Genomic DNA, 14,623 nt, shown 5'->3' on the forward strand with positions numbered 1-14,623 from the left:
AAAATACTGCTTTATGTCCGATTCCAACCTGTCTGTGACATCACTCCAACCCCTTCACTAAGGTGTTTATTTTTGACTCTCGTTCCGGCCACTACAGAACAGCATAATGTTGTCATTCTTTTCTGTTACAGTACTGTAAGAGTATTGTATTTGATTTTTGTTTGTATTATCGTTGCCATAGGAGAATTCATACTGCCACTTCTTTTTACAATTTGTTTTCCATTTTGCAACATGATTTCTCCTGTAAATTATGAATGCTTCTTTAGTACTGATGCAATTCGCACCACTGAAGTGCAAGAGGACCAGTAACTGAAGTGTTATGCGCAGAATAAATCTTTTAAGAAGAGAGTTACAAAATTAAGCCAACTAGAAAAACGGCTGCAGAATGGACCTCTCGGCATTATGGAGATAAGAGTGATATATCTTAATTCCACACAAGTAATGTATGACAAGCTGAATAACTATATTTCATAATAATAACTGATAGAAAAAAATAACAATCGTAGTGAAGGTGTTAAGAAACAAAGCCCTTTGAAAACCTGTAATGGGTTAAGAGAAAAATCCGACTAAAAAAAAAAAAACATTATCTTTTTTGGCTTAGGGCAATCAACTCTGCATTTTAAAAATAGAGCGTGGTTAGGTGTTTAATGTGGCGAACACGCTTGTCCAGAGTGTTAGCCTCCGGACACAGCTTTGTCTTCCTCAGCCCCCTCTCATTCCCTTCTTTCCTCTCCTTTCCCACATGGCATGGGAGGGGGAGAAGAGGGCAGGAGGGAAGGCTTTTGGTTTGGAGAGATCTGAGGCCACAACTCACCCCTCCTCGTAACCACAAGTGAGGGTTCCTGCGCCGGACCCGAACCCGTAACCCTTGGGTCCGAAGGCCTTGCCATAGCAGACTGGGGGAGGCGGAGAGAAAGGGGAAGAAAAACAGATGTTGAAATAAGCTTAATTTGTGGCATATTGGTGGAGAAAGGACATTGATTTGTAGGTACACCTGTGGGAAGGATTGTAGTCAGTAAGAAGTTTTCTCCTAGACCTAACATTACAGTGCTTGCAATCACACAGAATACAGACACTGAAAGTATTAATTGTTTTTACTTCTGTTTACAGAAGGTTGTACAGAATTTACGCACACACACACAAACACACGCTCACACGTACACACACACACACACACACACACACACACACACACACACACACACACACACACCGCTCGCTGGTGCAGTGGTAACGTTATCGCTTGCCAACTGGTGGACGGGAGTTCGCGCCTCGCTCAGGTTACGAAAAGTTTCACTGACGAAGTGGGTGGTTACTGTCCCCCTGGAGCAAGGGGATGGGTGTGTGCGTGTGTGAAGGTCACACCCTTGTCCTTAGATCGGACTATATGAGCTCTCAGCTTCCTTCCGGGAGGGTAAACGCTGACGATCACGACCATCAAGTGATCCTGACCGACTCGGTAAAAAAAAAAAAAATAATTACACACACACACACACACACACACACACACACACACACACACACATATATATATATATATATATATATATATATATAGATATATATATATATATATATATATATATATATATATAGATAGATAGATATATATATCCAACATCCAATCCTATGTTGCCCCATGAGGAGTGTAGAAGCCCGGGACAAGGCAAGTCGGTCCTGACATTTAAGATGAAAGTGACCAGCCTCACTCATCCCTGAGTGGCATTACCTGAACAATAAACCCTACCCACCCCTTGGATATAAACCTATACAAGTTCAATCCGATTGGAGCACTTTAAAGGAAGAGATCTATCTATCTGTCTATCTATCTATTGCCAGACCCCATAATCCCGTAAGGGGTGGCCATTTGACTTTGAGTTATTTGATTTACGGGGAGGGGCACTAACCCTCCACCAACCCACTTGTTGACACGTAGGGAACATGTATGGTTTGGTTATATGGTTACCACCCAACGTTGTAAATGGTTTCTTGGCTTACAGGAAACCATTTGGCTTGCCACTCAATGTAAAGCCACCTGTAAAGTAATGAAAGGCGATAAGAAGTGATAGGAAAGATGGGAGAAATAGGAAGAGAGGAGGGCAGGCACAGAAAAAAAAATGATAGAGGCTATGGAAGAAGTAGGCAGCACTACATCAAGAGAGTGGACGATGGTCGCCACCACCTACCATAAGAAGAGAGAGATACAGTACTTTAAGTTAGCTACGTAGCTGGTGAGTGCTACCCCTTTTAACTAAGTTTTACGTTTCAGTATTTGCATGTATCTTTGTATTATGTGTATTGTGTTCCTCCTTATTTATGTTTCTCTCTCGATATTATATGTACAGTCACTTGTATATTCATTTGGCCATGTGGTATGTATTGATAACTATGCTTATATCATTGGTGAAAATAATTATCACTATCTTGTAATTCCGTATTCAGTGTAAACTCACATGTAATTTATCAGTATCATCATGTTTACTTATACTGTATATATGTATTCTCCTTGCTTTCAGTGTTGTTCTGATGATGTCTCTTTGAAGGTGAAATGTCGACAAACAAATATGAACAACCTCGGCAATCTGGTGTATATACATCCACCCCAAGCTAGGAAACCTGTTAGAAGAACTGAGAATTTGTGAAGGGAAATTAATTATTGTCAATATGCTGTCGTGTTCAATAATGTATGCATACGAGAAAACCTGCTCCCTGACTTCCCGAATATAAATAAATGAATAAATAAATAAATAAATAAATAAATAAATATATCTATATCTATATCAATCTATCTATCTATCTATCTCTATCTATCTATCTATCTATATATCTATCTGTCTATCTATTTATCTATATATATATATATATATATATATATATATATATATATATATATATATACAGAGAGAGAGGGGGGGAGAGAGAGAGAGATTAGGAGATGGCGGCTGAATCTGTAGAGATGCGGCCTGTAGTCCTAATGGACACCGGATTGAATCCCGGCTGGGGCAAGGAAACAGCTTAATATGAATTTCATAAAAACAGAGTTTACTGAACTACTAGAAGATCAGCCGATATGTTGTAGAAAAATCCCCGCTAATACCAGTACACAAGTCCTGTATGAGACAGTCCCAGTATGTACCCAATATGGACGGTGGGTGTTAGCGCCGAAGTAGTGACATGTGGAGGTGTGTAGGAGGACTACTTAACCCTCGGATAGGCTCTGAAGCCTTTGCCCAGAGTCGAACACACTCACACACACACACACACACACACACACACACATATATATATATATATATATATATATATATATATATATATATATATATATATATATATATATATATATATATATAATGTTTCAGAATTGAAGAAGAAGTGAATCAGACAGTGGTTCCAGGCATCTCGCTTGGTCGTCAGAGGGAGAGGGGCAGATGATAAGGGCTTTGATTGTCCCCCCTCCCCGGGGACTCTGAAGCTTGGTAATATGACGCCATTTTAGTAAAATTTTTAATAGGAAGTGTAGTGTGTAATGTGGATGTAGTTTGGTAGTTCACTTTTTATAAAACATCATTTACCTATCACTTTCCGTCCAGGGGATCCCTGTAATTAAAAAAAAAAAAACTGTTGATGGGAGTTCTGTTAATAAGAAAAATGCGTCATCGTACTGAAAGGGTTGAACCATCAGTGCAAAGAGAGGAGGTGGTGGAGACGGGGAAGTAGATCGTGTTTGTTGATGGATAGGTGGATGGATAAATGGTTGGATGAGTATGGAGGTGGACTGAAGCGTGGATGGTTGGGTAAATAGCTAGATGAATAGGTGAATGGCTGGATAGGTGGACTGATGGGTGGATCCGTGGTTGGATAGGTGAATAGGTAGATAGATAAGTAAATGCGTGGGTGGACAGGTGGACGGATGAGTGGGCAGGTGAATGGTTAGTCTGTCACGAGGTGCAGGGAGAGGCCAAAAAAACTATGTCGTTTTAGCCAAAGGGAGACTGAGGATGCTGGCAAGTGTGTGTGTGTGTGTGTGTGTGTGTGTGTGTGTGTGTGTGTGAAACTGAGGTAGTGAATGGATGAAGGTGTCGTGTTATGGCTTGCGGTGTACTTGAGGTGTGACCGTGTGAATTAGCAGATAAGCGTGAGGGTGTGAATGAGAGAGCAGTGTGACAATAAATAAAGCTGTAAGTGAAAGTGTGAGTTTGTGGGTGTGGATGAGCAGTGTGGATAAACTTGTGAATATGGAAGACTGTTGGCAAAGATGAAATGAGTATGAGGGTGTGTATGAATATGTGGTGTGATTATGAATGAGGACGTAAGGGAATGTGAGTGTGAGGATATGGAGGAGTGTGTGGTGCCATTGTATGTGAGGGTGTGAGTCTGTGAACGTGAATGAGCAGCGTGGATAAATGTGGAAGTGTGGATGATGAGATGAGTGTGAGTGTGGGTAATGCAGTGAGGTGTGACTGTACAGTAACTGAGGATGTAAGGGTGAGTGAGTGTATGGGTGTGAATGAGCAGCGTGGACTTGACTGACTGTGTGTAACTGGCGGAACCGTGAATGGAGATGTGAATGAGTGTGTGTGGAGGGGTAGGGGTGCGGGGTGTAAGTGGTTTTGGGTATGGGTGATTGTGTGGGTGTGAATGTGTAAGGGCGTGGTGTGGGCATGGCGGGGGCACCAAATAAGGAACTAAAGGAGAGCTGGTTGCTGGTGTGGGTTACTCTGGTCGCATCGCCAGCCAACCACACACACACACACACACACACACACACACACACACACACACACACACACACACACACACACACACACACACACACACACACTCACACACACACACACACACACACACACACACACACACACACACACACACACACACACATGATCGCATATTCAGACATAAGCATAAAATGTTGATCACTGACAATACGTATATACATATTTAAGCTGAAGTATGCTATAACACGTGCAAATATCCAAATAGCTCCTGACATACATGCGACGACAATTTTTTCTGTCCAGTATAGCACACGACTACGTACTGTACCAGAATTTCACACACACACACACACACACGCACATACACACACACTTGTGGCACATATTTGTTGAACATGATAGCATTTGATAAAAGATAACAGAGATGCTTAAGGCAGTATGTGTGTGTGTGTGTGTGTGTGTGTGTGTGTGTGTGTGTGTGTGTGTGTGTGTGTGTGTGTGTGCAAGTGTCTGTGTGTATGTCTGTGTTCACGTGTGTATGGTGGCTAATAATACCGAGGCTGGCGGCGGCAGCCGGGCCCTGCTGGTGTACACACACACACACACACACACACACACACACACACACACACACACAATTCATAAACCATCTCAGTCTTCAGTCTCACAAATCGCACACTCAGTAACCACCCCTAACCCTCCCCCGATAAAACATCCACAATACCGTCAGCAGCTCAGAGCACAAACAGGAACAATTGCAAATATTCTTCTCAATTCCATCGTTGTGATAGTGGTGGTGCTGATGATAATGATGATGGTGGTGGTGATGATGATGATGGTCATGCTGATACTGGTAAGGGTGGTGACGATGATAGCTGAGAAGAAGAAAAAAGAACGTGATGATAATGATGGTGGAGGGAGTGGTTGTCGTGATGACAGTGTTGATGATGATGATGGTTGTGGTTAGATGATGATGATGATGATAATGTTGAATACAATGGTGATGGTGGTGATGTTTGTTTTGGTGATGATGGTGTTGCTGTTGCTGCTGCTGATGGTAGTGAAGAACGTAGTGATGAAAATTGCTTCCCCTTAACGTTGGTGTTTATTAGTCTGTTATGGTAGCACTTGATGTTATTCACCTTCGCCGGCTCTGTTACAACACCTTACTTCTAGCATGACAGACCTCAAACACTTTCTGCTCAATAGATGGCCATGTGTAGTAAAAGTGGAGGATTGACTAGACCAGTAACCCTGGAGGCTCATTCTCACCTCTTAACCAAAGCCCATCCAGTTTCATGCAACCACAACGTAGTTTTCAAGGTGTGAAAGTGGCCTAGTTCCGTCAGATATAAACTATTCGACTAAACATGGTGACGAAGGCCATATCTAACCCGTCCAGGTCGAACAGCCTATCCTTGGCTGAATAAAATCATCTGAGGGTAGCAAGAATGAAGTTAATATGACGCCCCTCTGACCGAGCGGGATAATTACACTAACTTTTGAAATCCTTACACACTGACCAGGCTCCCCCCGACCCCCACTCCAGTGATTTTGCTCAGCTTTGGAAGTGTTTCTGTGGTCCTTCCACCTTAACTTGGTCCAGAGTTTCGTCATTTTCCAGCTCACTTAAACTACCTCATTGACAGAAAGACAATGCTGCTGCTCTCAGTCCTTTCCATTGTACCTCTTCAAGACTAGCATCACATACTCCTGTTAACTTATTGCAACAATATAGCATTCAAGATGGAGAAATGACAATTTTAGGCCAAGTTAGACTAAAAAGAGTAGAGTAGTGAAGGCCAATGAAAGCTGTTTCTAACCTCCCCAGTTCGAATAGTTTCCCAGGAGCTAAATAAAAACCTCTGAAGTTAGTCTCTCTGTCTATCTATAGCCATACGCTTTAGTCTTGTAAGATGTGGCCACAAACAAATAGCTTCATGTTGTCCTGTTCCCCACCATTTCGCTGGCCTCCCCCTCAGCTCACACACCTCTCTCATATACCTCTCCACTCCATCCCTCTACCTCATCCTCGGTCTTCCCTTTCCTCTCTCTGTCTTCCACGTCAATCGCATACACTCTCCTCGTTAGTCTCTCGCTCTCCATCCTCTCCAGATGGCAAAACCATCTCAGCATATTGCTCTTAATGCGTTTAATCACATCCACATCAACACCACAACGCTCCCTCACTTCCTCATTTGTCAGTCTCTCCACGTAACTCCACATGCTCCTTTCAGATAACTCAATTCTACTGCCCTCACTCTTGACTTGGGTCCTTCCAACAAGGTCCAAGCTTCATTTGGATGTACAGGTATGTGAATATTTACAAGGAGACATGCACACTTGCATACACATAAACCAATACAAACACACACACACACACACACACACACACACACACACACACACACACACACACACACACACACACACACTTACATAAACTCATACAGTGAGAGAGAGAGAGAGAGAGAGAGAGAGAGAGAGAGAGAGAGAGAGAGAGAGATCCGGGAAACTATTTCGCAATACGGAAATGCACTCACATTCTTTCGTTATCTGCCCCTTCCTCCACTCTACCCCTTCACACACACACACACACACACACACACACACACACACACACACACACACACACACACACACACACAATCCCTTCCATTCATTTTTCCTTTTTTCTTCGACCACCCCTTTAGTACCTCATCTCCTGCCCACACCAATCCTCCCGACTCATTTTCGTGTCAGTATTCCCCCCTTCCTGTTCTTCGTCCTTTCTTTCCTCCCTCCATCCTCCCTCACTCCCTTCCCCCCTTCTCTCTCTCTCTCTCTCTCTCTCTCTCTCTCTCTCTGTCTCTCTCTCTCTGTCTCTGTCTCTCTCTCTCTCTCTCTCTCTCTCTCTCTCTCTGTATCACAATTTCCCTTCCTATCTTAGTGACTCTCATAATTCCCGTCCCCTCATCGCCTCCTTCCCCTTTGCCTCTCTTTCCATTCCCTTTCGTCTCACCTTCCTTCCCTCTTCATTCTTCTACTTCTCACACTTCTTTACCCCCTCCCCCCTTTCTCTCACCTTTCTTTTCTTTTCTCCTTTCCCTCTCCACTTTCCCGTCCTTCGCCTTTTACTCTTTCCCCATCTTCCTCTCTCCAATCATCTCTACCACTGACTGGCTCTATCCACGTACTCGTAGTAGTCAGTCAGTTAGAAAATTGGCTTGTTGCCTGAAACGATGCCAGTTCAGTCCCGGGCTGAGGCAGTGAACAGTTTGCTTATTTCATTTTCCTTGATATAGAAATTACTGACGTTCCGGTTTCATAAAGTCACCCCCGCTTCCATCAGTACAACAGTCCTGAATGAGACGACCCTACCAGGTATCCAGTACAAATGGTGGGCATCAGTGCCGAACTGGTGACATGTGCAGGTATGTTGCATGGAGGAGGGCTGCTGGGCCACAGGTTGTCAAGTTTATGCCCAGAGTCTGACTTATGAATATAAGTTATAAAGCTCACCAATATCCACCTGTGTGTTTGTGTGTGTATTCGTCATGGCCGTATACTAGGTGGTATTGAAAGCTTCCTAGCATCTTTTTATTACCGACTTATTAAGGATGTTACACCATAACTATCTATTCAGTATTAATTATATAACGATAATACCGACATAATTTAGCTCAGTAAAGCAGAATATAGAAATGGTATAAAAAATTAGTAAAGTCGACGTAGAGTGAAGTTCCCTAGGTCACTTAGAAAACCTGCCGTGCCTTCATAATTTTGGCATAGGTACCTGACCTACTTCACAATTGCCATACAAATTTTTTGCTCTGGCTGTTCAGGTAAAATAAAAGTGGATTGAAGATTTTTTTTAAATTTTTCATTCTGTGTTCCCTCTGGACAGGCACAATTGCACCGTTTTCGCTTCCATTTTTTTTCCTTCTGTTCTTTTCGCATTTCGTATGTACATATGAACTAGCACAAGCGCACACACACACACACACACACACACACACACACACACACACACACACACACACACACACACACAAATACACACACACACACACACACACACACACACACACACACACACACACAGTTCATGGGGTTTTGTACTAATTGAGAATTAATTTTTTGAATATTTTCTGCAACGAATACATATATTACTGTCCCAGTAAATCATAACGTTTAATTTTCTTCATATAGTCACACTCTTACGTCTCATAATAATTATATCTGTAGCAATGCTTTGTAATTTGGTATATTTGTTCAGCCACCTATAGAAATATCGTTACCCAAAGTGTGATGAAACCGGATTTGAGAGATGAGCTCCTCTAGTAGGCTACAAATGAGGTTAATGAAGGCTATATCCAACACCCCATGGCAGAAAAGTCTGTCCTAAACTGAAAAAAAACCGTCTCGAGATAGCAAGAATGAAATATATAAATACGTCACCATAGCCAAGAAGATATCGACAAACAGAGAATACAAATTGGTGTAACAGCAGCAAATAACACGGGATTACGGAAACGAGACACGAAGTAAAATATCTAAATTCTCTTCATCCTATGGTTTAGAAGTAAGACACAACGAACGCCACCACAGTTTTTGTTGAATATATATTGTATTTAGTTTACATAGCCACACTCCTCTTTGTTTCATTTTTTTTCCTCTTCGTGCCTTTAAAACGAATCTGCTGTAGCTTAAACTCTTTCTATGTTCATCGCCAAGATTGAAATTTTATGTATTTGCGGACCGAAATACGTAGATACTGTAATTGTTTACTGGTAAACATTTAAAGGTAAATATTTATCCTGCTTAGTCAGTTTAGACAGTTCACTACTGATCCACATGGGTCTGCACAGAGAACAAAATAAAATTTCTCTAATGCCTACGTTAATCCTATAAAAGTCTTTATACGAGGTTTAATAGATGGAGATATATTTTGATAAGAAAAGAATCAACTTGCTCCTGAACTTGCGCCTGTTTTTGGCTGTGCATGTGAACTTCTATACATCCAAAAGAATATGACACGACTGTGACACAATATGGCGTTCTTAATACTGAGAAAATGGTGTCAGAGACTGAATGCATGCAAAATTAAGTCAATCCAAAGAGAGCTGGACCAATGAGTGCTAAAGTCAAGAATCGTTTCGTTGCAGATGCTTGGAAACATTGCGCTTAGGGCTGTAGGCAGTGGGAAAAGCAAAGTAAGAATGACTGTTCAAGAGCTGACCATTTGTATACGCGAAAGGCAGTGCGGGTAAACTCTTGTGTTGGAAAGTTAGAACAGAAAGGCATCAGAAAATGTTGGTAGAGGAACACTGCATGCCCATCGTAAAGGATCAACCATGCAGAGATTCAGTTCAAAGGAACAGTGTCCCGTGAAAAAGCACTGGTAAGGAGAGTGTTGAGTAACACCGGAGCAGAGTGTAAAATCTGAAGAGACTCAGTGAAAGGAGGGGAGCTGATGAATCGTTAAATCCCATGACTTCTCCCCGTTTAAATGAGGTTTATGTGAATGAATTGTGTGTTGCTGAAAGCAAGGGGATGTTTGTATGGGAGAGTTAAGCTTGCCATGTGCACGTTTAAGCAATTTTACACACACACACACACACACACACACACACACACACACACACACACACAAACATACACAGACAGACAGACAGACAGAGACAGACACACACACACACACACACACACAATATATATATATATATATATATATATATATATATATATATATATATATATATATATATATATATATATATATATATATATATATATATATATATATTGTTACATAGCCTATGATTTCATCATCCTTTGTGTAATTTTAACGCACAGTATGCTGCATGTTTGATCACGAGCGTGTTCTGCCTCAGTCCCCCCTTCTACCGTTATAGTAGAGTAAGTCGTCCTTTCTGTTATTCAGTGCGGGATTGTCGACCGTTTGTCCCCATCGCTTCATTTGCGCGTCCTTATTACAAGTTGTATCAGGCTCTGCTGGCCCCTATATAATGAGCTCAGTCTCTGCATCATTGCCACTTAGATCTGCTCCTCATTTTGTTCACATCTCTGTCCTCCCCTGTACAGATATTATTATTGTGAGTGCTCAAGAAGTCTCCAACCATCTAGCAGCTGTGTGTAATTTGAGTATTACTGTTATTGCATTTTTTCTTGTACTGTATAGCATAAGTTTAATTTGTAGGCCTAGTGAAGTTTTTGTAATTCATGTAGGGTTCTTTATGTCAGTCATTTTTTTTATAATAGTTTGTATCTGTAATTATTTATCTGGCATTCACTGAGTATTATCTGGTATCTCATTTTATCAGGGCTGACTTAGATAAATTTACTCTTGCTAATTTCGTGTTAATAGAGGCTATTGCAGTTAACCATATATTTAACCTGTTTATTTGCCATTACATTATCCTTATGAGTTCTGAATGTTTTGTTGTTAGTTTAAGCATTAAACTTTAACTTGTAATTTTACCTAACTCTTTTGTTTTGAACCTGGAACTTTACGGGACAGTAGTGACTCTTAGTATTCTCACTTAATGTGTACATTATCTTTCTCTGTTCCGTAACATAAATTTGGCGACCTCATATCAGGATATTCAGGATATTATCATAAGGATATTGTCTGATATTTTGTGACTGTGATATATTCATGATGGCTACTATTTCTACACTTGATGAAGCCAGGGATTTTTTGTCAAATGTGCAAACAGTGTGTGATATAGAAAACAGAACAAAGAATGAACTTAAGATTGTTGCTCAACAATTGGGATTTGTTGTTCGCTCTCATCAGTCTAAAGATCAGATTGTTGCCATGATTAATGAAAGCTTGTTTAATGTAACTCCTCCAAATGAGCAAACGCAGATTGAATTAGCTAAGTTACAGCTAGCCCTGCAGGAGGCTTGTGCTAAGGAGGCGGAGTCTCGTGTAAAGGAGGCTGAATTTCAAGCACGTGCCAAGGAGGCTGAGTCTCAGGCTAAGGAGGCGGAATCTCAGGCTCGGATTCAGGAGGCACAGATACAGGCACAAGTTGAACTTGCCAGGATTCAGGCAGACCATGAGTATCGCATGAAACAAGGTGGAACTGGATCATCTTGCTCTGATGATTTTGATGTGGCTAAAAATGTTAAACTTGTCCCTCCTTTTAATGAATCTGATTTAACAAAGTATTTTCAGTTGTTTGAGAGGGTAGCTACAGGTTTTAATTGGCCTAAGGAGTATTGGCCAGTACTCCTTCAAACTGTTCTCACCGGTAAAGCTCAAGTAACTTATGCATCTTTGCCTCAGGATCAGTCTGATAATTATGATGTAGTTAAGAGCTTGATTCTTAAGGCCTATGAGCTTGTTCCTGAAGCCTATAAAGTAAAATTTAGGACAACTTACAAGCAAGATAAGCAATCCCATGTTGAGTATGCAAAAATCAAAGAAGATTTGTTGGAGCAGTGGTTAAATTCTAAGAATGTGGATTCTGATTTTGGTAAATTTAAGCAGATGATTTTGCTGGAGGACTTCAAAAGGTGTATTTATAAAGATGTAAGCCTATATCTTGATGAGAAAAGAATAGATAATTTGTCTGATGCTGCAGTTTTAGCTGATGAGTATGTTCTCACTCACAAGAGATATTCTAGAGAAAAAGGGAAAGCTGAGAGTAAGTACGTTGCCTCTACTCAGAGTACAGGTAACAGGAAAGAGAATAAGGATGATGTTTCTCAGGAAGTAAATATCAGCTTCACCTCTAGATTTCAGAAAAGTAAATGTACTTATTGTAGTAAGCTTGGTCATACTACGGAGAGATGTTTCAGGAGACAGCGTGATGTGAACAAAAAGGAGTCTTTAAATATTCAGTCAATTGGTCTAGTGTCCACTCTTGAGAGTTCCCAGAATTCTTTAACTGAGTTAACTGAACCTGCTTTGAGGGGTAACTTAAATTCTCATGATGGAGCTCCTCTTTTGAGCAGTAACGTGGGTGACACTCTCAAGAGTTCATGTGCTAATTTCCTGTCTGATGGTTTTGTCAGTCCTCTGGACAGTAATGACAGGAAATCAGTTAAAATATATCGTGATACAGGTGCTTGCCAATCCCTTATGCTGACCAGTGTTCTAGGCTCTAATGTTAATTCCTCTGATGAAACTGTAATCTTACAAGGTGTAGGGAATAATTACTTCTCTGTCCCTCTGTGCAGAGTGAATTTAGAGTCTGGTTTTGTTAATGGTTCCGTTATGGTCGGGTTGGTTGAGACACTCCCAATGTCAGGTGTAACTTTCTTACTTGGAAATGATATTGGTGGAAGTCAAGTGTGTCCAGCTCCTCAGTTGTCTAGTGAGCCAGTGGCTGCGTCCCAGGATTGTGATGTCCCTGATGTGTTCCCTGCATGTGCTGTCACTAGGGCTAAGTCTAAAGTTACTGGTGATTTAGAGGATAATGATGATGATGATGTTATCCTAGCTGACACTTTTCTTGCTAATTTGGACCACTCACCAGATGAGGCAGTACCCCGTAGTGTTGATAATTTGTCTCGTCAAGAGTTGGTTGAGTTGCAGGTTGCTGACCCTGAGTTGAAAGGTCTAGCTAACTCTGCTTGCAGTGAGGAAGAGTCAGCTGGTGCTTCTACTTGTTATTATGTAAAGTCAGGAGTACTTATGAGGAAGTGGAGACCCCCAACAGCATCAGCCGACTGTGAATGGGAGGTTGTACATCAAGTTGTCATCCCTTGTGTTTGTAGGCAGGATATCATTAGAGTGGCTCATGATTCCAGTTTGGCAGGACACCTTGGAGTGAGGAAGACTGTGGCACGCATTTTGAAACACTTCTACTGGCCAGGTATCTTCAGGGATGTTTCCTGGTATTGTAAGTCTTGTCACACCTGTCAAGTTGTGGGGAAGTGTAATCAGACCGAAAAGGTTGCACCTCTAGTTCCCATTCCTCCTTTTGAGGCGCCTTTCACCCGTGTGTTGGTGGATATTGTGGGCCCTCTTCCTAAGACTTCTTCAGGATTTTCTTATGTGTTGACCATGATTGATATGGCTACTCGTTATCCTGAAGCCATTCCACTTAGAAACATCTCAGCAAAGAACGTGGTTAAGGAAATGCTAGGGTTCTTCACAAAGTTTGGTCTGCCCAAGGAGGTACAGACAGACCGGGGAAGTAATTTCATGTCGAACGTTTTCAAGCAGTCTCTGAAAGAGTTGGGCATCACCCAGATCACGTCTTCAGCTTACCATCCCCAGACCCAAGGAGCGTTGGAGAGATATCATCAAACACTCAAATCGATGCTCAAGAAATACTGTTTGGAACATCAGAAAGACTGGGATAAAGGTCTTCCATTCGTTGTGTTTTGCTGCAAGAGGATGATCAGGGTATTGAACATCCTGTATCTTATTACAGTAAGAAGTTCACTCCACCTCAAAAGAACTACTCCACTATTGAGAAAGAGCTTTTGGCCTTGATTTTGGGTTTACAGCAGTTTTCATTTTATTTGTGTTCTGGTTTTGACCCCATAGTCATTTATACCGATCACAACCCACTGAAATTCCTTAGTAAGTTTAAAGATAAAAATCAGAGATTGACAAGATGGAGTCTACTTCTTCAGGAGTATTCATTAGACATACAACATGTCAAGGGGAAAGAAAATGTTATTGCAGATTGCTTATCTAGACTTTAGACACATTGTTTTAGAGTAATAAGAAATTTCCTTTGTAAATTTCTTTTTCTTTGTGGGGAGGTGTTACATAGCCTATGATTTCATCATCCTTTGTGTAATTTTAACGCACAGTATGCTGCATGTTTGATCACGAGCGTGTTCTGCCTCAGTCCCCCCCTTCTACCGTTATAGTAGAGTAAGTCGTCCTTTCTGTTATTCAGTGCGGGATTGTCGACCGTTTGTCCCCATCG

At 41.4% G+C, this 14,623-nt stretch overlaps 1 protein-coding gene across 1 annotated transcript in view; it reads right to left on the minus strand.

The window, feature by feature from the left end:
- Positions 1-14,623, minus strand: part of Mlp84B (Muscle LIM protein at 84B) — a 53,601-nt gene that overhangs the window by 25,281 nt on the left and 13,697 nt on the right. Inside the window, exon 3 of the mRNA XM_080276217.1 lies at positions 815-896. Within this exon, the coding sequence (XP_080132343.1) occupies positions 815-896 (82 nt within the window). The remainder of the gene's footprint in view (positions 1-814; positions 897-14,623) is intronic.

The sequence above is a fragment of the Coenobita brevimanus genome, chromosome 64 (assembly GCF_032717465.1).
Source record: "Coenobita brevimanus isolate Jiangsu-jjx chromosome 64, ASM3271746v2, whole genome shotgun sequence".
In the NCBI taxonomy this organism is placed as follows: Eukaryota; Metazoa; Arthropoda; class Malacostraca; order Decapoda; family Coenobitidae; genus Coenobita; species Coenobita brevimanus.